At 38.5% G+C, this 25,198-nt stretch overlaps 1 protein-coding gene across 9 annotated transcripts in view; it reads left to right on the top strand.

The window, feature by feature from the left end:
- MAPK14 (mitogen-activated protein kinase 14) overlaps positions 1-25,198 on the top strand; it is a 182,775-nt gene that overhangs the window by 120,173 nt on the left and 37,404 nt on the right. For all 9 annotated transcript variants that reach the window (XM_082732416.1, XM_082732411.1, XM_082732413.1 and 6 more), the window contains 2 exons: positions 10,056-10,185; positions 17,299-17,357. In XM_082732416.1, coding sequence (XP_082588542.1) covers positions 10,171-10,185; positions 17,299-17,357 — 74 coding nt within the window. In that variant the 5' untranslated portion in view covers positions 10,056-10,170. The remainder of the gene's footprint in view (positions 1-10,055; positions 10,186-17,298; positions 17,358-25,198) is intronic.

The following is a 25,198-nucleotide window of genomic DNA, read 5'->3' as shown; positions in this document are numbered from 1 at the left end:
TATAATGTGGGAGACTTCATGTGAATTTGTAATTGGAGGAAAACCTTATTAAACGATGTATCCTTAATTTTAGTTGGGAAACCTGATCATTGTAAAGATAATCCCATTTTATGATGTTGTTCATGAAAAACAAGATTTTATTTGTAGCTATAATTTTAAAAAATGTGATTAAGAGGCCCAACTGGTAATACTAGTAAGTGAATCATTATAATAAAGGCAAAGTGAATTGCCCTTATCCTGGGCAACTTGGCATTCTGGAAAAAGAGTGCACATTGATATTAGAGCAATCTGGGTTTGAATCCCACTGTCTAGGAGTTATATGCCCTTGGATGAGTTGTTCATGTCTTTGACCATTAGTTTCTTATTTTGGAAAGCCAATTGGTTTTATCAGGTAATTTAAAAAATTATCAGCAATTTTTGCTTTTGGTAATCAGTGTTTGATTTGGGTTTGATTTCTCCTCTTTTTAAATACTGCTTTAATTAGTGATATTAAAGGAGGCTAGGTCAGAGCAGTAAATTCTTAAAGAGGTGAGGTTGAGGATGGATATTATATTCTTTGCCTCAGCAGCTTTGTTATAGGAATCATTGATAGCAGAAAGCATTTCTCTGAACAATTCCTGCTTACTCTCTTTTGTAAGCAAAATATTTTAAAAAGTGAGAATGTATGTCCTTTGAATTAAAAATCATCTGTTTTAAGGAAATCATGCAATTATTGTAGAATCAGTATGAATTAAGATATCCATTGTAATAGTATTTATCATATTTGTATGAGTGAATGGAATGGCTATAATGCCCATCAATAAAGAGAATAGTTGAGTAGATTGTGGTGCAGATATTTAATGAAATTACTATAAATGTTAAGTAAAATGGAAAATGCTTATGCCTTTGTGATAGAGCCCAAATTTATGTACCAAGAGTATAGCTATATAAGTATCATTTGAAGGGAATACAATTTTTTTTTAAAGATTTTATTTATTTGACACAGAGAGAAACAACCAGAGAGGGAACGCAAGCAGGGAGAGTTGGAGAGGGAGAAGCAGGCTTCCTGCAGAGCAGTGAGCCCAACATGGGCTCGATCCCAGGATCCTAGGATCATGTCCAAGCTGAAGGCAGACACCCAATAACTGAGTCACCCAGGCGCCCCCAAAGGAAATATGTTAATAGTGTTTTTATTAAAGTTAGAGAGTACCTATTTTTCTTTTATGGTAACAACAATACAGATGACTTAGGTTCTAATTTTACTAATACCTAATATTAAAAGATACAAGCTAATTTTTAAAAAAAAATCAGGAAATATAAAGTAAGCAAAAAAGTTAAAATTCTGAATATATTAGACATTTCTTCTCTGTGTATATTTATATATACATGTATGAGTATACATTTTCCCCCCCACAGATAGGATCATTCTTTACTTCTGAAACTTGTTCTCTTTCCCATTAATAATAGAACATGTACATGTTAGTACTATATGGAGATTCTTGCTAATGGCTGCAATATGGGAGAAAAATACCATAATCTAGATTCTCCCCTATTGGACATTAAGGTCATTTCTGGTTTCCTTCTTTTGAACAAGCTGCAATAAACACATATATTGTGAATCCAACTTTTATATTTTTATATGTAAACTTTTAAACCCAATTTATATATTTTTGAATCTAAGGTTTAAAAAAGTAGTCAAGTGTTTATAGTTGCACTATTTTATTGGGCATTGTTTGCTTTCATGTTTGTTTTCATCATTCCAGTTAGATGGTAGGTTCTCTGACATCAGGTACAATGTTTAATATTTCTTTTGTATTCACAAAGCTTCTCATGAAGGAGATATTTCAGCAAATAATCAGGAAGTGATACTTCGTTATCTGTAAAATTCCACATCTTTGCCTCCTCTAGTATTCTAGATTCATAGGGAGTAGTAGAATTTTAGGGATTGAAAAACTTCCCCTAAATTAAGTAATACAAAGAGAGCAAAGGTTATTTCTTTTTTCTTTCTTTCTTCTTCTTCTTCTTCTTTTTTTTTTTTTTTTGCAAAGGTTATTTCTTATGAAATACTTTTCATTAATACTATCCTGTGCTTTTCCCATATGAAATGCAATTAATTATGGCAGGAAAATTTTAGAAAAGCAGGGTTTATACAATTAGAATATGTTTAAAATTGACCAAACTTTTTGCAAAATTGAGCTTGATTATCCATTAAGAGTTCTAGTCAGAGATCCATTGAGGATCCATCCAATAGTATCCATTAAGAGTTGATGCTTGAACATCAAAGGAAACAGTTAACAAAACCAAAAGACAACTGACAGAATGGGAGAAGATATTTGCAAACAACATATCAGATAAAGGGCTAGTGTCCCAAATCTATAAAGAACTTAGCAAACTCAACACCAAAGAACAAATAATCCAATCAAGAAATGGGCAGAGGACATGGACAGACATTTTTGCAAAGAAGACATCCAAATGGCCAACAGACACATGAAAAAATGCTCCATATCACTCAGCATCAGGGAAATACAAATCAAAACCACAATGAGATACCACTTCACACCAGTCAGAATGGCTAAAATTAACAAGTCAGGAAATGAAAGATGCTGGCAAGGATGCGGAGAAAGGGGAACCCTCCTACGTGGTTGGTGGGAATGCAAGCTAGTGCAACCACTCTGGAAAACAGCAATGGAGATTCCTCAAAAAGTTGAAAATAGAGCTACCCTATGAGTCAGCAATTGCAGTACTGGGTATTTACCCTAAAGATACAGTGCTCGCTTTGGCAGCACATATACCCTAAAGATACAAATGTAGTGATCTGAAGGGGCGCGTGCACCCGAATGTTTATAGCAGCAATGTCCACAACAGCCAAACTATGGAAAGAACCTAGATGTCCATCAACAGATGAATGGATAAAGAAGTTGTGGTATATATATACAATGGAATACTATGCAGCCATCAAAAGAGATGAAATCTTGCCATTTGCAACGATGTGGATGGAACTAGAGGGTGTTATGCTTAGTGAAATAAGTCAATCAGAGAAAAACAACTATTATATGATCTCCCTGATATGAGGAAGTGCAGGTGCAACGTGGGGGGGGGGGGTGGGGGAGTAGGAAAAGAATAAACGAAACAAGATGGGATTGGGAAGGAGACAAACCATAAGAGACTCTTAATCTCACAGAACAAACAGGGTTGCTAGGCGGAGGGGGGTCGGGAGAGGGTGGTGGGGTTATGGACATTGGCAGGGGGTGCTGTGTTGAGTGCTGTGAAGTGTGTAAACCAGGCGATTCACAGAGCTGTACCCCTGGGGCTAAAAATACATTATATGTTTATTAAAAAAAAATTTAAAAGAGTTGATGCTTGAAAACACACCACTTGAATCTGAATCTCAGCTCTGCGATGTTCTTTCTATACTGTAGGCACCATTACTCTTTGTGCCTCTGTCTTCTCATCTGTAAAATGGAAATCATAATAATGTCTTTTTATAAAGTTGTGATACAGATGCTCATTTATGTAAAGATCTAAAAACGGTGCCTTATAATAGTAAGCACTCAGTGATTATAGGTTTCTAACATTAACATGAATTCCTTGTTGGATGCTATTGAATTTATTTATTTTATTTTATTTTTAAAAGATTTTATTTTTAAATAATCTTTGCACCTAGTCTGGGCTCGAACTTATAACCCCAAGATCAAAAGTTGCATGCACCACTGACTGAGTCAGAGGACACCCCTGGATGCTATGGAATTTATAAAAATTGAGGGCCACCTAATAAAGTCGAAGTTTTTTCTTACATGTTTCAGATAACTGCATCACAGAATGCTCTTAAACCTTTGTAAAGCCTTTTTTGAGAATATATATGTGCCAGGCATCATGATGCTGAGTCCTGTGTGATACAGTGGTGAATAAAGCAGAAAACACTAACTGCCCTCAAGGTGCTTATGATGAGTGGGAAGGGCAGGCATTATTAACATCCAGTATTTAAGCTTGACTATGGGCTAGGCCCTTTTGCTAAAACTACTACAAAAGTTACCCCATTTAATCTTAACAACCATTTCCTTATTAATGTATACCTTACCCTCATTTTATATGTGAGGATGAGAGAATTTAATTAAGTTTCTCAAGATTATGCACGACTCAGTGGCAGAACTGAAATTAAACCAGATAGTGTAATACCAAAGCCCCAGCCTTTATTTAACCACTCTGCTGGGTAGTAAATAAAGATATAGTAATAAATTGTGACCACTGGGGTAGGGTACTGATTAATCTTAGCCTGCCTTTCTCTAAATAGATACAGGAGTCAGAGATAAAAATATGTACTTTATTACTGTAAAGCCGGCATGGAGAATGGCTTGGACAGGCAGTTCAGATGGGCTGCTTATTTCTTCCCCACTGAATTGAACTTGAACATTCGGTCATGGGCAGTTCAGCTAGAAACCTGATAACAATTGTTGCTCCAGGATGTCCCAAAGAGTTTACCAGTGGAGGAGAGGGAACATGCAGGTAGGCAGGCAAACTGAGGTGAAGAGTTGAGGAGCATGGGTCACATGGCAATGGCCATTTTCTGTCTCATTTGAGCCATTGAGGGCTGTAGAGAAGAGTATATATTTACCTGGTACTTCCAAGAGGGAAGAAGTAATTATTTTATGGGTCTGTAGGAAAAGGAGGGGGAGAGAGGTGAACTCCCCCTCTGTGTAGGATAAGAAAGGAAATGAGGAGTGTGTTGTGACAGAATGACTGAGACCTGTTGATAATCTCAAAGGGGGATGGCAATTTAAGCCAGAGCTTGAAGGATAAGTATTCTGCTGTGGGGTGGAGTGGACATGGGAGAGAAGAGCAGCTCAGGAGCCAGAAACAGCCCATTGAAGAATTTAAGAAACTGAAAGGAGCCAGCATGTTCAAAACATAGTGGCTGAGGGGAAGGAAGGAATAGCACAGGAGCAGGATGGAGTGGTCATTGGTGGTCAGATCACCTGAACCTTGTAGGCTTATGATAGGAAATTTGCATTTTATTGTTTATGCCAAGGAAATACCTTGAAGGATTTGAAGAAGTGGGTGTTGTCCTCTAATTTATATTTTTAAAAGATTGAATTGGATGCTTATGGAGAGTGTGTAGGAAGGGAACAAAACAGGGAGACTAGTATAAGAAGGCAGGTGATGAGGATGATTTGGACTAGTATGGTAGCAGTGAAATGAAGAGAAGTTGAATTAGAGATGTATTTTGGAGGAGGAAATGACAGCACTTGCTGATAGATTTGGATGGGGGCCAGGAGGCTGGAGGAAATCAAGGATAATCAAATGTTTAGCTCGAGCAATTGGATGGAAGGCCATTTATTGAGACATAGGAAACAGGGAGGAGAATAGTTCCAGGTGTTTTGAATTTGTTAAGTTTGAAGGTGCTTATGTGGTTTTCTTGCAGAGATGTTAGGTAAGCAGTCAGACTCAAAGGGAGATTTCAGTGAGAGACACAGATTTGCAAGTTTCAATATAAGACGGCATTTAATTTAAAGTCTTGGGTATAGATGAGATCGTCTAGAATGTGGGAGAGAGAATAGGGTCCAGTGTCCTGCCCTGAGAAACTAACAGAGAGTTCCAAGTAGAGGGACCACAGGCAGTGGAGTCAGAGAGGGAGCTACCATAGAGGTCACAGAAAAACAGTAGAAATTAACAAGTCAGGAAATGACAGGTGTTGGTGAGGATGCAGAGAAAGGGGAACCCTCCTACACGGTTGGTGAGAACGCAAGCTGGTGGAGCCATTCTGGAAAACAGTATGGAAGTTCCTCAAAAAAGTTGAAAATACAGCTACCCTACAGCCCAGCAATCGCACTATTGGGTATTTACCCTAAATATACAAATGTAGTGATCCAAAGGGGCACGTGCACCGGAATGTTTATAGCAGCAATGTCCACAATAGCCAAACTATGGAAAGAGCCTAGATGTCCATCAACAGATGAATGGATAAAGAAGATGTGATACACACACACACACACACACAGGAATACTATGCAACCATCAAAAAACCAAAATCTTGTAATTTGCAATGATGTGGATGGAACTAGAGGGTATTATGCTAAGCAAATTAAGTCAATCAGAGAAAGACAATTATCATATGATCTCTCTGATATGAGGAATTTGAGAAGCAGGGTGGGGGTTTTTAGGGGGAAGGGAGGGCAAAATGAAATGATAGGACTGGGGAAGGAGATAAACCATAAGAGAGTCTTAATCTCGGGAAATAAACTGAGGGCTGCTGGGGTAGGGGGGAGGGATAGGGTGGCTGGGTTATGGACATGGGGGAGGGTATGTGCTATGGTGAGTACTGGTAAGACTGATGAACCATAGACCTGTACCCCTGAAATAAATAAATTATATGTTAATTAAAAAAAAAAAAAAAGAATGTGTTGATATGGACTCCAGAATGGAGAATGTTTCGAGAAAGGGGAAATGGATCAACTGGATCCTGGATCAACTGGTGATCCAGAAACATAGCCATTGAATTTGGTAACAGGTCATTAACGACCTGAAAAGAGTAGATTCAGTGTAATGGATTGAGGAAAGAATGGGAGCTGAGGAAATGAGTCAAACCTTAAGATACATATGAATTACTTGGAGGTCTTGTCAAAATGTAGATTCTACTTTAAGGCCTGAGATTCTGCATTTCTTTTTTTTTTTTTTTTTCCTTTTATCATACAGTTTATTTTAGTTTTATTTTTTTTATAAACATAATATATTATTAGCCCCAGGGGTACAGGTCTCTGGAGATTCTGCATTTCTAAAGAGCTCCCCCGTAATACTGATGCTGCTGGTCCGTGGAAGAGCAGCAGCATAGATTAGTGGTTCTTAGATGTCATGGTTTGTTAGAGTTATGTGGTGGGCTTGATAAAATACAGATTACTGGACCCACTTCAGTGTCCAATTCAGTGGGTCTGGGAGATGGACCTGAGAATTTGCATTTCTTATAAATCCCAGGTGATACAAATGCTGCTGGTCTAGGAACCGTACTGTTGAGACCCAATGGGGAATTCTAACTCTGAGAGCATTCAAGGAAAATTTTTTGTTTTTTTGAGGATGGACAATAACTCATATTTATGTGATGAGAATGACCCAGAAGATAGGGAGAAACTCAGAAGGGAGAGAGAGGAAGGGATTGAAGGTGTGAGGTCCTTGAGGGGATGAGGGAGGTGCCTCCAGAGCATGTATTGAGGTTTTGGATTTTCATAAGAAAGGGCATGTGTACTTTGTTATAGCAAGAGAGGAAGAAGAGAAGATAGGTTCAAGTATAGATGGGTTTATACATTTACCTGTAGGCAGATGGAGCTTCCTTTTGCTGGTTTCTGTTTTCTTGATGAAGGCCGAGGCAACTTTTGAAGGAAGATGGTGAATTAGAGGTTTGAGGAGAGAGGCAGTGTCAAATGATGACTTTGAGTAAGAAAGTGCACTTCCTAGAAAAAAGTGGCAGTTTTGAGAGCCTTATTTGATGTTAAGGTCAGAAATTAAGAATGAAACCAGTCTGTGTGATTGTACATTATTATCATTATTATTATTTTTTTCAACCACAATTGGTTCTTGGATTCAGACAAGGAGAATTAAATAGTTAAGATCACCCAAAGTTAGACTTTATCCAGGTGAGTGTAGAAGACCGAAAGACAGCGCAAAAGGGAGCATGTAGTCTAAGCCAGGCAAGAAGGGAAATGAAGATTGGAGAGGGCTTGAAGGATAGAATCAGCCAACGATGATTAGGTCCACAAATCACTGTAGTCAGGATATAAGTAAACAAGAAGTAAACTAAAAGGCATAGAAGGTTTGTGATGGAAAATGGGTGCTGGCATTCAAAACAGTGTAGGCAGGGCAGCTTTTGGTGGTGATAGAGGTCCAGGGCGTGACCATGGAGGAGGCTGGATGAGGTGGAGTTTCCTGGAGAGGCCAGGAAACTGAGAGGCCAGGATGTTGGATGTGTCCTCCACCTGGATGTTGAAGCTGCCAAGAATGATGACAGAAGTTGGGAGTGGAGAGAGACTTTGAGATAGGAACTAACTTTTCAGTGAATAATGGAAAATTCCGAGTCAATGGATTACAGCAACAGAGAGGTAGCAATTGCTGCGAGGGGGGGGGGGCGGCTTTTGTAAAGCAAATGGAGAATCAGAGTCTGGAAGTAGGAATGGTTGGTGAGGAGGACATCTGCCCCACCTGCTAGCCGTGAGGTACATGGGATACGAGAGAGAATCCCCTCCAAGGGCAGGGCTGTAAGAGTACTGTCTTCAAGGTAGAGCCTAGTTTCAATTAAAGAGATGGAGGGAAAAAAAAAAAAATAAAGAGATGGAGGGGAGCTCAAAAAGGGGGTTGAAGATTTATAGGAGTTGGTAACAAATTGGGAGTTGAAGGGCAAGGACTTAGTCTAGGGATTTGGGAGAAGTGGGGGGAACTTCTGGAACAAGTACAGAGTCACGTGGGAAAAAGTTTGGTCCCAATAGATGATCCGGAGGTCTTGGATTCCTATTAGAGACTGAGAGAAACAGGAGGATGAGGCATGATCGGATTAGCCCAGTCTCTAAAAATAATTAAAATATACATCAAGTTTCTTGCTATAGTTTTACCTACTCTGCCGGTACCTCTGACCTCAATCTTTTCTCCTCTCCCCTTGCTCCACCTACACAGGCCATCTTTATGTCCTCCAGCATGCCATATTTTGTCTACCTCTGTGTCTTCTTTCCTTTTTCTGCACTTGCTCTTCTGAGAGGCAACATGGCAAGTGGTTAGTAGTATGAGCTGTGGATTCAGATTCCCTCCTGCCACTTTCTAACTTTGTAATCATGGGCAAGTTATTTAGCACCTCTGTGCTTCAGTTTCCTCATTTCTGAGTGGCAGAATGATAATAGCAGTTACTTCATAGCAGTGTTAGGGATTAAAATTTATTTTAATTTTAGTTTTAACAAAAATTAACGTTAAGGGCCTGGAACAGTTACTGGTATGCAATAAAGACTCAATAAATGTTAATAATACTACTTTTTTCTGGGCACCTGGGTGGCTCAGTCATTAAGCATCTGTCTTCGGCTCAGGTCTTGATCCCGGGGTCCTGGGATCAAGCCCTGCATCAGGCTCCCTGCTCAGAAGGAAGCCTGCTTCTCCCTCTCCTACTCCCCCTGTTTGTGTTCCCTCTCTCACTGTGTGTCTCTCTCTGTCAAATAAATAAATAAAATCTTTAAAAAAAATAAGTAAATAAAAAATAATACAACTTTTTTCTTCTCTGTAGCTCTTTTTCCATATGCCTTTACATGGTTGCTACTTTCTCATCATTCAATTATCTCAGCTTGAACCTACTTGCTCAGACATCCTAGTTAAAGTAGCAAAACTCCACTGGCTTTCTGTCATTTGTCCCATTATTCTGTTTTATTTAGTCATATCCTTCATCACTATTTGAAATTACTGGATTATTCTGCTGATCCCCTCTCCCCCATCCCTTGAGGGCAGGGATTTGTTGACTTGTCCTTCTTATATCTCAGCTTCTAAAGAGTGGCAGATACTTTGTAGGTGCTCAAGAAATTTTTCTGCCAACTCATTGTCCTGAAATCATTCCAAGCCCTCCACTCTGATCAGGCAGCATTTGGTGGCAAGGTGCCGGTGAGGCCTAAGGCACAGAGGACAGAATCCAGCTCTTTGTAGATCAGTCTTTTGGCTCCTGTAGATCAAGAGGCTGCTTGTTTTTGTGCTAATTGGGACACAGCTACATCCATTTTCAAATTTATTGTCTGGCTATAACCACAGAGTTGAGTAGTTGTGACAAAGATCCTAAGCCTCACAAAGTCTGAACTATTTTTTTCTCTCGCCCTTCAGGAAAAAATTTTCTGATTCCTGATTTAGATGCATAGAAACAAAAATGAGAAAGAAGCACCAAAAATAGAAGGAGGTTACTTTGAATAGTGGGATTATAGCTCGTTTTAGTTTTTATGTTTATACTTTGTATTTTGTTATAGACCCATTTAATTTGGAAATGAAATAGCCTTCCTTATAAGTACTAATTTTGAAGTATTTAGAAGCACATTCAATAATGAAATCTTTATGTGTGTTTTTTTTTTTCTTAGTGCTGCTTTTGACACAAAAACCGGGTTACGTGTGGCAGTGAAGAAGCTCTCCAGACCATTTCAGTCCATTATTCATGCCAAAAGGACCTACAGAGAACTGCGGTTACTTAAACATATGAAACATGAAAATGTAAGTTACTCATGCAAGGAGTAAATGCTGTTCTTGAATGGACTGGAAAAAATTTTGTTTTAATTACTACAGATGGGCATACATGAGAATGCATCAGACTCTGGACCATTCTCCTGGTACCAGAGTGTTTGTGGTCACTGTGTTAGACCTGGTAGCCCCCCAAAGCCTTGGGAGTCAGTGGGTACATCTTCCTAGAGTTCAAGTGTTACTTGGACAGTTTCAGAGGGAAAGCATTAACTTTTTTTTTTTTTTTTTAATGAAAAGATATTTAAGAGAAAATATTACAAACAAATTTTGCATTCTTTACCGGGTTTACTTAATAAGGCTGTAGTGTCCGAATATGGGAGGCTGAGGCTATTTTGTATTATGGGTTATTTCATGGGAAGTTTGAGGCGGCATGCCTTACGTTCACTGAATATCTTATCAATGTGACTATTAATTTATGGATAATTTAATATTATAATTTTCCTTTTTAATCTTTTTCAAGACAGCTTTTCCAGATTCAGGTATTTTAATAAATGTGACAAACACACTGTTTAAGTTAAACATAACTTTTTCTTTCCTGTCAATTTGGAAATTTGAGAGCAATGCTGTCCTGCAAAGGAGTGCTTCAAAATCCTAATACAGTAAATAAAAGGTTGCGACTGGACTAAATTTTAAAATCAAGTTAAAGGGAATGTATGTGATTGCCATATGAAAGGAGCTGTAAAATTTGTAGCATTGTGGAAACAATGGCCATAGAGATTTGACCATATTGATCGTTACTGTGTAGAAAAAAATTCAAAATGTATAAATTTATTATTTGGCTGTTCAGACCTTTTTTATTTTAATAATTGAACTTTAAAAATTTTTTTAAAAATTACAGATCTGTGATACTTTATTAATATATACTTGTTTCACAGGATACAAATTTTTTCTAAATTGGGAGCATTGAGACTTAAATTTGGAGTTGGATTACCAATGCTCTTACAGTCACAGCTATAGCTTATTTATTTTCATGGTTTATTTTAATTGCATACTATTGAGAAAATTCTGTTTTCCCCAGGTAGCTTCTATTCCTAGATATAAATTTTGTGAGCATCCATGTGTAAAGCTGTGTTTTTAAAAAGTTCATGCAGTGCTGCAGCCTTCCTAATCAGTGACATGTTTACAAGAAGTTGAGATATATGGAAAAAGCTACCAGGAGATGCTTTATTCCAAGGTCTGCGTATAATCAAGGTAGCCTGGCAGCCTAACTAATTTACATTTAGTTTTTAACGCAGTTGAGTGTGTATGCTGTTTTTCATTACACATTAATAAATGTGACAAAGACATTATCATATCTTTTTAAATAAAGAAGACTTTGAAAATAGAACACAAAGGAAACATTTATGGAACCCCAAAGCACTTGAGGAGGCCCTGGGATCCCACTGAGGTTGCCAGTGCTCATTTATGAACATCTGGTTTAGATTACCAGCACTACACTTCATTGTTCTGCTTCTCTTCGTAGACCATTTAAGCCAGTGTTGAGGGCAAAGATTATTTTGGGTTATCTGAATCCATGCCTTAGTTTTTCTAGCTTATTTAGTTTATTATGCTAATTGTCTGTAATGAGAGACTTCAAAATGTGTCTTAGACAGTATTAGGCTGGTTACATTTGTAGAAATGAAGAGGCCACAATGGGATACGGTTGTTCTAATCTAGGAAGTGCTACAAGAATCCTGATGGGATGCCTGGGGGTGCATAGTCCTTTGAGTGTCTGACTTTCAGTTTCCGCTCAGGTTGTTATCTTGGGGTCATGGGCCCCAGCCCTGTGTTGGGGGGGTGGTTGGTGCTCAGCGGGGAGTCTGCTTAGGACTGTCTCTTTCTCTGGTCTTCCCTGTTGCATTCTTTCTCTCTCTCTCTAAAATGAATGGATAGATCTTAAAAAGGAGAGGGAGGGCTGATATTATAGGAACACAGGATTTTAATTTATGTAAGTTGTTTCATAAGCAGTTTGCTTAATAGCAGTTGGGCATTTCATGTTAACATGTTTAGATTTTAGCATTATCAATGGAGAGGGTCATCTGTTCTTAAATATTGGTGATTTGGTTTTGAACAAAAAAGGCATATGGCTGAATGTTTTATAGTTCTCTATTCTGTTAGGGGCTAACAGACTTTGACTCAATATAGGAAACTTCCTGAATGTCAGCCTATTCCACAAACACTTGTTAGAAGCTCAAATTGTAAAAGTAGTTTTACGCAGGGAAGAGCCAAAACTTCCAAATAAATCTGAGGATTTTAAGAGGAGTTCCTCTTAAATAATTGAGGATTTTAAGAGGAGTTCCTCTCCTTCATCTTCCTCTTTCTCTTCCTCTTTCTTTTTAAAAAATGACTCTTTTGGGGTTGCCCAAGAGGTTCCAGTCTGTTAACCATTTGTCTTCAGCTGAGGTCATGATTCCAGGGTCCTGGGATCGAGCCCCACATCAGGCTTCCTGCTGAGCAGGGAGCCTGCTTCTCCCTGTCCCTCCCCCGACTTGTGCACATGTGCTCTTTCTCTCAAATAAATAAATAAAATTGTAAAACAAAACAAAACAAACAAAAAACCCTTTTGGGTCATACCTGGTTGGCTCAGTCAGTAGATCATGGAACTCTTGATCTCAGGGTTGTAAGTCTGAGCCCCACGTTGGGTGTAGAGATTGCTTAAAAATAAAATCTTTTAAATGAATGAATGAGTGAATGAATGAATGACTCTTTTGGGCTTCTGTACAATTTTTAACGAGCTACTAGGCCTCCAGAAACAGCAGCAGCTTAAGACTCTGGACAATACTAAGTATTGGTAACAAATATAATTTCTAGATGCCAAGTGCATAGGTGATCTTTTACACAGAAATGCCTGACTCAGAATCAGTGGTTCATCTTATTTCTTTTATTAGTGATAACGAATGACAGATACATGCTTACCAGATGAGTAGTGGGAGCTAGGGCTATGTCCTCTGTGCCTGTAAGAGTTACTCTCTGAACAGAGTTAGCTGGTGCATTCTTGACTGGACTTGTGACCTTGATCTCATTAACACCTGCTCTAAGGAAAAATGAAAGGGAACCATCCTGCCAGTTGCATCTTTGAATAGGTACTACAAAGACTGCCTTTTAAGGGCCTGGAAATCTGTGCGTTTTGAGATTTAAAAAAATCCAAGGAATCCTTTAATAAATTTTATTTGGGAGCCTTAGATGTAACACTGCCATGATAGGCCAAGTCATTGTCTTGGTGCACTTGTGTTAAATACATTAGATATTATCTTTGGTGACTGAATTAAGATGGGTTTTTTTCTGGAGTATGTGCCAAGTTAATAAAAATGTGTGTTAACTTTTGTCTGTCAGCTTTTGGACCATTGTAGCACAGTCATCAGAGAAATTTGCTGATTATTTCTATTACAAATATCTTTTCTGAATAATTGATTCCTGGGTTACTTTTGGGTGTCTGGAAACATATAATGGCAAAAGGAATAAAGAAATAGGATAAAATTAACTTGATTTAAAAGGAAATTTCCATTTAGAAAATAGAAATGAATAGTTTATGGAATATTCCTAAAAGTTCCCAGACCTATTCTACTGCTGGGAAATTTATTAATGGAGAAGGGATATTAGTAAAAGCCCACAAAAATTTAAAAATACTTTGATGCAATATGAGTAGTTTTAATCTCATAAAATAGGTCCTTTTTAGGAAATTAAATTTGATAGGCTGTTTACTAACGTGCTTGCTCTATTATGTTTTCCGGATTAGTCTATTGTGCTTCTGACAGTCATGCTTCTTAGTCATTTGAATAATTTAGCTTAGTTTTGTGTCTCAAATTTTGTACTGGAAGTAGCTGCTTCAAATTGTTTCTGTGATTGTATTTTGTAATTCTTTATAAAACTTAAGGACTGTGATCACCACTTACTTTGGTAATCAACAGAGGGTCAGGCCTTTGGACTAGGCACCTTCAGTTACATTGTTAACTTCATCTTCCCCACAATGCAGTAAAAATGAGCACCTCCCTCTATATGAGGAGAAGATACCCGTTTTTCTTGTATTTAACAAATACTAATTGAAGTACTGTGTGCCAGGCACCATTCCAAGAGCTGGGATTATTGGATTGAAGAAGACATAAATTCATGGATCCGGGACATCACAAACGGACCGTGGAGTTCTGACTTAAAGCTGTTGGATTCCAAAATGCTTATGTTTTCAAATTGAAGTTGGAGCTATTATTTGAAAATGATTTGGACTTATTTTTAAGTTTTACTTTATTTTGTCTTTGAGGTACCTCTTGCATGAAAAATCCTGTGTAAATTGATCTCTGGTGATTTACTTTAATCTGAGGATTTTCACAATCACCACTGAAATAATGTAAAACAATGTGAATTGTTTTAAACTTTTCCTATTGCACTGGGGAGATGAGGCATCTCACATAATAGGAATCAATGTTTTGAAAATATTGGAACAGTTGAATAAATTGGCTTCTAATCTTAGTTACCTAAAGTACAAGTGCGGTTGGGAGAGTAATCAGAAGATCAGAGGTCTTTTTTTTTTTTTTTTTTTAGTTTCTTTTCAGCGTAACAGTATTCATTATTTTTGCACCACACCCAGTGCTCCATGCAATACGTGCACTCCTTAATACCCACCACGTGGCTCCCCCAACCACACCCCCCCCCGCCCCTTCAAAACTCTCTGGTTGTTTTTCAGAGTCCATAGTGTCTCATGGTTCACCTCTCCTTCCAGTTTCCCTCAACTCCCTTCTCCTCTCCATCTCCCCATGTCCTCCATGCTATTTGTTATGCTCCACAAATAAGTGAAACCATATGATAATTGACTCTCTCTGCTTGATTTATTTCACTCAGCATAACCTCTTCCAGTCCCATCCATGGTTGCTACAAAAGTTGGGTATTCATCCTTTCTGATGCGGGCATAATACTCCATAGTGTATATGGACCACATCTTCCTTATCCATTCATCCATTGAAGGGCATTTTGGTTCTTTCCACAGTTTGGCGACCGTGGCCATTGCTGCTATAAACATTGGGGTACAGATGGCCCTTCTTTTCATTACATCTGTATCTTTGGGGTAAATACCCAGTAGTGCAGTTGCAGGGTCTGCAAAAAGTAATAGGGAAGCTCTATTTTTAATTTCTTGAGGAACAAGTGGCTGCACCAACTTGCATTCCCACCAACAGTGGAAGAGGGATCCCCTTTCTCCACATCCTCTCCAACACATGTTGTATCCTGTCTTGCTAATTTTGGCCATTCTAACTGGTATAAGGTGGTATCTCAATGTAGTTTTAATTTGAATCTCCCTGATGGCTAGTGATGATGGGGTCTTAAGCCAGCAGTCTATCAAACTCAGGGAATTCCTGGTTTAGATGGGGAAGGTAAGAGAAAATGATTTGACTTAATTTAAAGCACCATTCAGAGCCGTCATAAGGTCAGGGATACACTGTTGGTGAGACTGTATGCTGATCCTTAAATATATTGGTGTCCTTTGATGCTATAATTCTATTTCTTGAAACTTATTTTCTGGAAGGAAATACAAGATATGCAAAAATATATATTACACACACATATGCACATATGTGTGCATACACACTTGCAGTGGTCCTTAAATGTCCAAAGATAGGAAATTGGTTAAATCATGATATATACAAATGGTAGAGCATGAAAAATATTTGAAGATATAATCATCATATAGTAAATGAAAAGGCAGGATATAAACCTATGCAGAGTATAACCTCAACTTTAATTTACATACATCAGAAACATCAAAGGAAATATCTCAAAATGTTAATGATAGTTATAATAGGTAGAGCAATTATAAGTAATTTTATTTTCTTGTATACAGTTGTCTGGGTAATGATTATACAGATAACTGTACCTTTCCTTTGGAATAAGATGTAAAGTCTTGAAAAACTATTCTCCTTGACTTCCAAGGCCTTTTTTTGGGCTTGTTTCCCTTTTGCATGCAGGCTGTATAATTGTAATTGCTTTTAAAAGTCTGGTAGTTAGATGAGTAGAGTAACATTCTAATTAAGAGTGTTTTTTTTAATGGTAATGTTTGCAGCATAGGTATATTTTACTTTCAGGACTGTTCGTTTAACTCGCTAGGTTAGAGCAGCATGCTAATGTGGCCCAGTTGTGAGTCTGTTCTTGAAGGCCATTTAGCTTTTGTTTGTTTTGTTTCCAGATATTCTTAATTCTGGTTTGAAGTAACTGGGGGTGGTTTGGGAATGGTGGTAGTCTATACAGATTAGTAAGTGTGAGTCCATGACCAGAAAAAATGCTCAAAAACCATGGATTACTGAGTATTAAGTAGTTTTTGCTTCATCCTTGTGTAAAGAGGGCCTTGTCTTTTTTTCATTTTTAAATAGTCTGATCTAAATACTTGACGATGACTAAGAAAAGTATCTGAGTATTAAGAATATTATAAGAATAATACCAAGAATATACTAAGAGAATATTTTGGGACTCAAAAAATGTCAGTCTTGAAGACTACATATGGAAAATTTTCATGGAATAATAATATGTTTAAAAAAGAAAAATGAGGGGCACCTGGGTGGCTCAGTGGGTTAAAGCCTTTGCCTTTGGCTCGGGTCATGATCTCAGGGTCCTGGGATCGAGCTTTGCATTGGGTTCTCTGCTCAGTGGGAAGCCTGCTTCCTCCTCTCTCTCTGCCTTCCTCTCCACCTGCTTATAATCTCTGTCTGTCAAGTAAATAAAAAAAATCTTAAAAAAAAAAAAAGAAGAAGAAAAATGATACTGTAGTAATAGCAGTTGAAGTGTGACTTTTTTCCTGCTTGTTCATCATTAGACTATCAGTGTGTGTATAATTCAAGAGCCCTAAAACTTTTTGTTTCCTGATAAACTAATGGCTATATGTGAGCAAATTTTAAAGAAATGGTGTTTTTAATGGTAAAATATGTTATTCTGGGAGGCGATGCTAATAAGAAAAGGTCAAAAGCATAATTTGGTTAAAAAAATAAGTTGTAGTTAAGTGTATGATGATGTGATGTCATTGAACTAAAGTAGTGGGATTTGAAATCAGTTCCTATTAAAATGGTTAAGACCTAATGGGTATTATGGTTCTGTATTTATTTACTGCTTGATTTTTCTATGTTCTTATAGGTGATTGGTCTGTTGGATGTTTTTACACCTGCAAGGTCTCTGGAGGAATTCAATGATGTGTGAGTGAATCTTCTGCCTTTGCCTTCCTCAGCTGGATGATAACGATTAGCAGACCACTTCTCTTCCTGCACCATTTAGCGATATACAGACTTCAAAAGATTCTTTATTCCTACCATCCAACTCCCCTAGGGGAAGGGGATGAATATAGAAATGTGTATCATGTATGGTCTAAGTCCTCGTGGGAGGGTCAGCTGGGCCAACCGCTGCATTGCTCAAGGCTCAGCTGTCTATTAGTAATTTCATCATTCCAGGCACATTGTGATGATCTAGTGGTGAGTCCTTGCAGGACTTCCATGGAAAGGAGCATAGGGAGTTTTGATTATGATTTTTGTTCTCAAATTGCCTGTCCCAGTTTTCAAGGGACACCTTTATACTATACGTCATTGCATTCACATCAAGCAATGTAACCAGGCCCTGGTTCCATATAAATTCTTCTCTCCCTTTTGTCCCACTTGCATGTGGAAATAAATGGTACTAGACCTGCCTGCTTGCTTGAAGTATTAGATTTCTGTCCTGAGACAGGCGGTGGGCCTCATGTATTGAGAAAGCTGCTGCCCAGTGCTTGTTCTCCCAGTGCTAGCCTGAGGTTATCAGGAATCGGTAGTGGAGGTTTGGGAAAATGAAACAGGAGAGAAGGCTGCTGTGAGAATATTTGTTTAGTAGGTCACCATTGTGGGCAATTGGGCTGAAAACTACCAGGATCTTCTAGGGAGCAATTTGAATACACCTCAGATGGGGAGCATTTATCTCCTGGCCCCTAGCCTTTTGGCAAGGGTTTGCTCTGGGAGGGCATTAATGCCCTCACATGTCCAGATTGCACATGCGTGAGTACGAGATCAATTCTGGCAGGTGTTCCTATGTATGTAGGAGCTATCTACTGTAGCTTCCCCAGTAGCTGAATTAGCCCATCTCCCTTACATTCCCAGTTCACAGTTATACTCCACCACAGGGAAAAGGAACATCTTAAATTCAGAGTTATACATTTTGTCCTCTTGTAATTTTTGGCATTCTTACCTGGAAAGAGATGACTGTTATGAAAATCAACACAAAACTGCAGATCATGGCTGCTTCTTTCTTAACCTCGACTCCCCAGTGCTGAGCTTAACCACTTTCTCCCCACCCTTATCCTGCGTTCAGTTTCTCCCACTTTTATTTATCCTAGGCTGAGTGCAAGCACCGTTTGCTCCTTTCCCAAAGAATAAGCAGGGGGCTATGTTTGAGCTTGTGTGTTCTGTCTAATGAAAGGGTCAAAGAAAAAAATGAAAAATATAGAACATGAAATATAAAAGAAGCAGGAAAAGTAGCAAATTTTTCCTCACCATGTGAGCTTAGTTGGAAGATGATATGGCTAAGAATAGAAGATGAAAGTGAAGAATGTGGTCCAGGTGCGAGAATTCCCACCCACATTTACCTTTATCCTGCTAATGGAAGTTTAAGAAACAAGCAAAGGGCGGGCACCTGGCTGGCTCAGTTGGTTAAGTGTCTGCCTTGGGCTCAGGTTGTGATCCCAAGGGTGTTGGAATTGAGCCCTGTGTTCAGGCTCCCTGCTCAGCTGGGAGGGCTTCTCCTTTTGCCCCTCACCTCTGCTCATGCTCGCTCTTATTCTCTCAAATAAATAAAGTCTTAAAAAAAGAAAAAAAGAAACAAAGGGAAACATAGGGAAAAACAAAGGGAAAAATAGGCCATAACTAAAAACCTGCAGCCCTGCTTGGCACTGGAATGTGGAGGCTTCCAAAGAATATTGGATGCTACCCAAGCAAGGGCACGTGTGTTTCAAATTGTTGAGCCATGCTGTAAGCTATACTTGGAAAAGAATATTGCAGAATGTTGTGGGGTTTTTTTTCCTTTAAAATTCATTTTTATTTTTTTAAAGACAATATTTTTAGAGCATCTTTAATTTTTTTTTTTAAAGATTTTATTTATTTGACAGAGAGAGAGAGAGATAGCTAGAGCAGGAACACAAGCAGGGGGAGTGTGAGAGGGAGAAGCAGGCTTCCCGAGGAGCAGGAAGCGGATGCGTGGCTCGATCCCAGGACTCTGGGATCATGACCTGAGCCAAAGGCAGACGCTTAACCATCTGAGCCACCCAGGCGCCCCAGAGCATCTTTAACTTTATAACAAAATTTAGAGGGAGGTACAGAGATTTCCCATTATGCCCCTGCCCCAAACGTGCATAACTTCTCCCATTGTCAACATCACTCACCAGAATGGTACCCTTTTTCTTTTCTTCTTACCAAGGAGGAACTCATAGTGACACATCATGCTCACCCAAAGTCCATAGTTTACCTTAGGCTTCACTTGTGGTGCTGTTAATCTATGGATTTAGACAAGCACATAGTGATATATTAACATTTAATATTATACATTATATTTTCACTGCCCTAAGAGTGGTGGGTTTTGATATTCTGCCTACCTGTGGAAGAAATGCTGAAATAATGTGTTTGTGAATTACTCTGGAAAGCATTTGAATCAAGTCTGAGCTATACCCTAAAATTTTAGGCATCATGAAGATGGGTTTATTATTTAACACATGGTTTGGTGATTCTGACCTGGGAAAATGCTGTATTTTGGCTTAATAAGGCATTATGGAACTGCATTATGAACCTGTTTTTTTCTTCCATGTGAAAAGATCTTATTTAAGGCTGGTGTCTATTTGAAAGGTGAAGTTTTATCCATTGTTATGCCTTTGGCTCCTTTATCCGTTTGAAGGCCACTGACTGCAAGGATACCCACTGAACTGAAGTTGCATTTATTTCTTCTTTCATTCAACGAATACTGTTGAGTAGGAATCTGTTCTCTCTACTTGACTATCACTGGGTTCTGGCCATTTGTTTATTTATTTCCAGCTTTATTGAGCTATAATTAACATAAAACATTGTGTAAGTTGAGATCTGATTATTTATAAACAAGAACTGAGTTCATCTCTTGGGAGCAAATCTCAGTACTACTTGTTGAATGCTTTCTGAGTGGAGTGTTAGAAGAAGTTTCCAAATAATGGGAAACACTAATCTTTCCCCTTGATGAAATCAAAATCTTACTAGGAGAAGGGAGTAAACTCGAGAACATTTTGTAACCGAGTTACTTGGTTGTATGACCTGGACAAGTCACTTTGCTTCTCTGGGCCCTAGTGCTTTTCTAATTAAACCTAGTAGACAAATAATGAAAATTGGGGTGGTGGACTTCTGAAGTGTTTTGTTCTGTTTTTTTAAGATTTTATTTATTTCTTTTAGAGAGAGAGATACAGAGCACGCAAGCAGGGGAAGGGGCAGAAGGAGAGAGAATCTCAAACAGATTCTGCACTGAGTGCAGAGCCTGGAGCCTGATGGGGGCTCGATCCTACTGTCCCAAGATCATAACTTGAGCCAAAATCAGGAGTGCGATGCTCAATCCACCAAGCCACCCAGGCATCCCTGAAGTGTTTTTAATACTAGAGAATCTCTGGAAATAGAATGGAAACCCAGGGTTACCTTAGGAAAATATTTCATTATTTATTTTTCTATGATGTTTGTATCACTGAAAAAAATTTGTGCTTGTCCAGGACAGTGGTAATTTCAGAAAAATCAAAATAATTTCAGAATTTGCTTAAGAGGCCAAACGTCTTCACCTATAATTACAAGGTTTGCAGATTTAAATACCTTTAGGGTCAGACAAGTAACATAAATGAGTCAGACAAATAACATAAATAGAAGTGGTAGGATCTTTGGTAAAATAGAGTACTTGTACTTCCTAAAAGCACTCAAACTGACATTAAAACAAAACAAGCAGACAAACAAAAAAAACCACTGTTCTGGCCAAATCAAACACACCGAAGGCTGGAGTGGTTCTATAGTTTTAGAGCAGGCACTAGTTTTGAACATGAACTTTTCATGCTAATTAATAAAATATCTAGTTACTTTTCATGTTTACAGTAACTGAATTATGTGTCATGTGTATTTGTGCCTTTGTGTTTCACTTAGCACTTTTCATTTATCATATAATTCTAATTTTTACTGAATTTTTAACTTCTTGGTTAATAGGCATTCTGCATACTTCACTTGTAAGACTGTACTTTTGAGAAAGGAACGGTAGGTGGTGAGTTTTATTCATTAGGAATAATGGGCAGGTATTGAGTCTAACAGTGTTTGGAAAGTGTGAAACTGAAAGATGAGTATATCGAGTACTTGACTGCCGTATGAGGTGGTTGTACAGATGGCAAAATTTTGTAGAGATATAGCTAGACCTTTTAAGTGATTGGAAATCATTTGGGCATTTCTGTTGGCTTCTTAATGGCAGCATTTAGCATGAGGTGGCATATATGTGCATATGCATGCTGCAAGTATTTAACTCCCCATAGAAGTCCCAGAATTTTAAACAGCCAGTCTCAGAACCTAACCCCTAGAGTAAGCTAGCTGCATCTTCATGCAACCATATCATTTCTTCTTGGTTATAGAGGTTCTCTAACCAAGCTTAGGAGGCATTGGAGAGTTTTTGGACTTAGGGGGAGCTATTTCCTCAAATTTCAGGAAAACTGAATTGTCATGGTAGGTGGAAGGCAGTTTGTCCCTACTGTTTACCACTTTCTCCCTTTTTTTTTACAGCTTTACATTGCAGGTTTCTCATACCTGAGTTCCTTACCTCTCCTTAGTTCTTGAAGAAGGAAATGGTAGTGGGGTTATAGACTCTTCTATGATCTAGCAGAAGATCTTACAACAGGGTCAGTCAGCAGCCATGGTTTGAGTGAAAACCACTGAGCAGATTATCATCTAGTTTAGAGTTACGTTTGATAAAAATGAATGTTTAACCAATAAGGGTAACCTTTTATGTCAGTATAAAAGCTGTTGGGCATACCGAAGAGGTAAAGGGAGTTTCTGGATTTACATTTAACCTGATTTCATTCAGGATTTGAATACCCAACATATACTAGGCACAGGACTAGTCTCTGGGGAATGTAACAGTAAATAAAATAAACATGATCCCTGATGATAGAGTTGAGATGCCTAATGGGAGAGAAGAAAATTTTATTTTTTAAATTTCATTTTTAATATTTATTTATTTATTTTAAAGATTTTTTTTACTTATTTATTTCAGAGACTCAGAGAGAGAGACAGTACAAGCAGGGGGAGCAGCAGGCAGAGGGAGAAGCAGGCTTCCCTCTGAGCAGGGAGCCCCATGCGGGACTTGATCCCAGGCCCCTGGGATCATGATCTGAGCTGAAGCCAGACACCTAACCAAATGAGTCACCCAGGCGCCTGAGAGAAGAAAATCATAAATAATCAAACAAAAGACAGTGTGGGCAGTTCCAGAAGATCCTACATGATTTGTTCCTGTGCAGTCTCTGACCCCATCTGTAGTCTTTCCATTCACTCTCTGCATTCCAGCCCCTCTGGCCGCTTTGTTCTCCTTTGAGTATGGACATCCACATTTTCAGTAGGACCTTTGCCCTGGTTTCTAATGTGGGCTTGAACACTCTACCCTCATCTCTACACAACTGGCTCCCTCGTTTCTTTCAGGACCCTCCTCAAAGGTCTTTTCGCCAGGAGCCCTTTCCCCCTCACCACCATAGATGCGTCTTGCCCCACTGTCAGTGTCTATTCCTTATGCCACTTGGTTCTTAGCAGATTTTACCATCCTATGTTTGTTACTGTGTCTTTCCTCTCTCTGGCTTACATGCTCTAATAGAGTAGGGAGTTTGTTTCCTTCCTTGTTGAATCTTCAGTACTTAGAGATTCCAGATGAGGAAACTGCACTTGAGAGAGATGAACAGAACTCTATAATAACCTACAGAACTGCACCCATCTCAAGTCTTTTGGCTCTAAGTCTATTTCTGATCACGTTTGTCTTGATCCAGGGCTATGATTATTATTTGAAGGTCTGCAAATCCTTCTTACTGGGTAAAGACTGTAATCAGTTCTGTGTAAGATGTCAAAACCAAAGTCGTTCCAGTTGCACGTGTTTCCTGTTACTAATAAGGTGAAGCATAAATGTTTGCCTAAAACAGCTAAACGACCAAGTCAAGTTTGTAATGTGGTATTAAATGATATCACAACATGAGAGAAACTTAGTGGAGGAAGAAGGTAATAACTGTATCTGAAGAAACAGATAAATGTGGATGGGGCATAGAGGTTGAAATTTTTTCCAGTCAGTCAAAGAAATGAAGAAACCATGTAAAGTGTACAGAAAAAGAGATTTGCATTGAATGGAGAATGTTAGATAAATAACCATTGGTTTTTCTTTTGTATTTGGAAAAACTGTGTAAGTAAATTCTGATTGATTGACTTTTGTGGCAGAGAAGAATTGTTTTCCCAATTTAGCAAATAAGTGTTACTTGGAAATAATACTTTCCTCAATCACTGTGAAAGAAATACCCAGCCTCATTGTTTGGGCCTACAGACATGCTTTCATTCTTTGAAAACAGGCTGAGTGTCCAAGATAGGTAATGTAAGAGAATCAGTCTGGGAGAAAGATGAGGAGGTGGAAGTTCCTTGTAGATGCCTTCAGTGACTTACATTTGAAAACTGACTAAATTACATATCCTTTAAGAAAGTACCATTGAGTTTTTTTTGTCTGACATGTCAATAAGATGCCCCTTTTTCTCAGATGAACTGATTTCAAAAGGTGGAGAAGATTCAGGGTCTAATTTATTTTTTTTTTTATTTTTTATTTTTTTTATTTTTTATTTTTTATTTTTTTTAAAAGATTTTATTTATTTATTTGACAGATCACAAGTAGGCAGAGAAGCAGGCAGAGAGAGAGAGAGGAGGAAGCAGGCTCCCCGCTGAGCAGAGAGCCCGATGCGGGACTCGATCCCAGGACCCTGAGATCATGACCTGAGCCGAAGGCAGCGGCTTAACCCACTGAGCCACCCAGGCACCCCAGGGTCTAATTTAGAGTTTCAGTCCTTCAGTAAATCTTTTCCTCGTTAACTCCTTCCTAAGACTGGGTTGGGGCCTTCTCCTGTGTGTTCTCTAGCCCCTTGATGTTCCTTTTTATAGTTCTAATCATGCTCTATTATGATTTTATATTTATATTTGCCTTCCTCTCTTCATCATTGGATCCTCAGTGCTCAACGGTTAATATTTGCTGGTGGAGAGACTGAAGAAATAACCTTATGCTGTCCTGTTTGTAACTGGTTGATGATCTGGTTTTCTTGTAATCTGCTCAGTGCATTCTCTTTGACTAGCTTTATTTTTTTATTTTTTTTAATCCTGTCATAGGATATACGGGATATAACTAGACTCAGTATTCTACCATATGGAATCTCAGGGGTCTAGTTTGGTTGATGTGGGTAAGTAGAGGGCACCTCTCAGTAATCTCTGCTTCCAGTGAAGAGAATAGTTTGTTGTGAAATAAGCTGGTTAAGCTGTCTACTTGGCTGCTAAATGGTCGGTCCTTTTACTCCTTATATTAGAAGCTTCTGGTCTGATGACGAGCTAAGATCTTTGGCATATGTATTTCAGTAAGATGTGTCTTGCTTGGTCTCACTAGTAATTCTATATGTCTTGGTCTTACTAGTAATTCTGTACGTGTTGTCCTGGGTCATTTGTTCTATTCAGTAGTAACTGAGTGCTTGCTATCTACCAGACACCATTCTAGTACAGGGAACAAAAAAAATTTTGTCCTCTTTGAACATTGTACAGATAGATAACAATTAACAATGAGCATACAAAAAATTAGATAGTATATTAGCAGACAATAATGCTGTAGACAAAAAGAAAAGGTAGAGTAGGGAAAGGAGATAGGAGTGTGAGGGTAGGGGTTGAGATGCAGTTTTAAATGGGCGGCCAAGGATAGACCTCATTGAGAAGGTGAATTTTGGAGCAAACATTTGAAGGAGTAGAAGAATTGGACCCATGGATATTTG

The sequence above is a fragment of the Mustela nivalis genome, assembly GCF_964662115.1.
Source record: "Mustela nivalis genome assembly, chromosome: 5".
Taxonomy (NCBI): domain Eukaryota; kingdom Metazoa; phylum Chordata; class Mammalia; order Carnivora; family Mustelidae; genus Mustela; species Mustela nivalis.
This window is presented reverse-complemented; position numbering and strand designations above follow the sequence as displayed.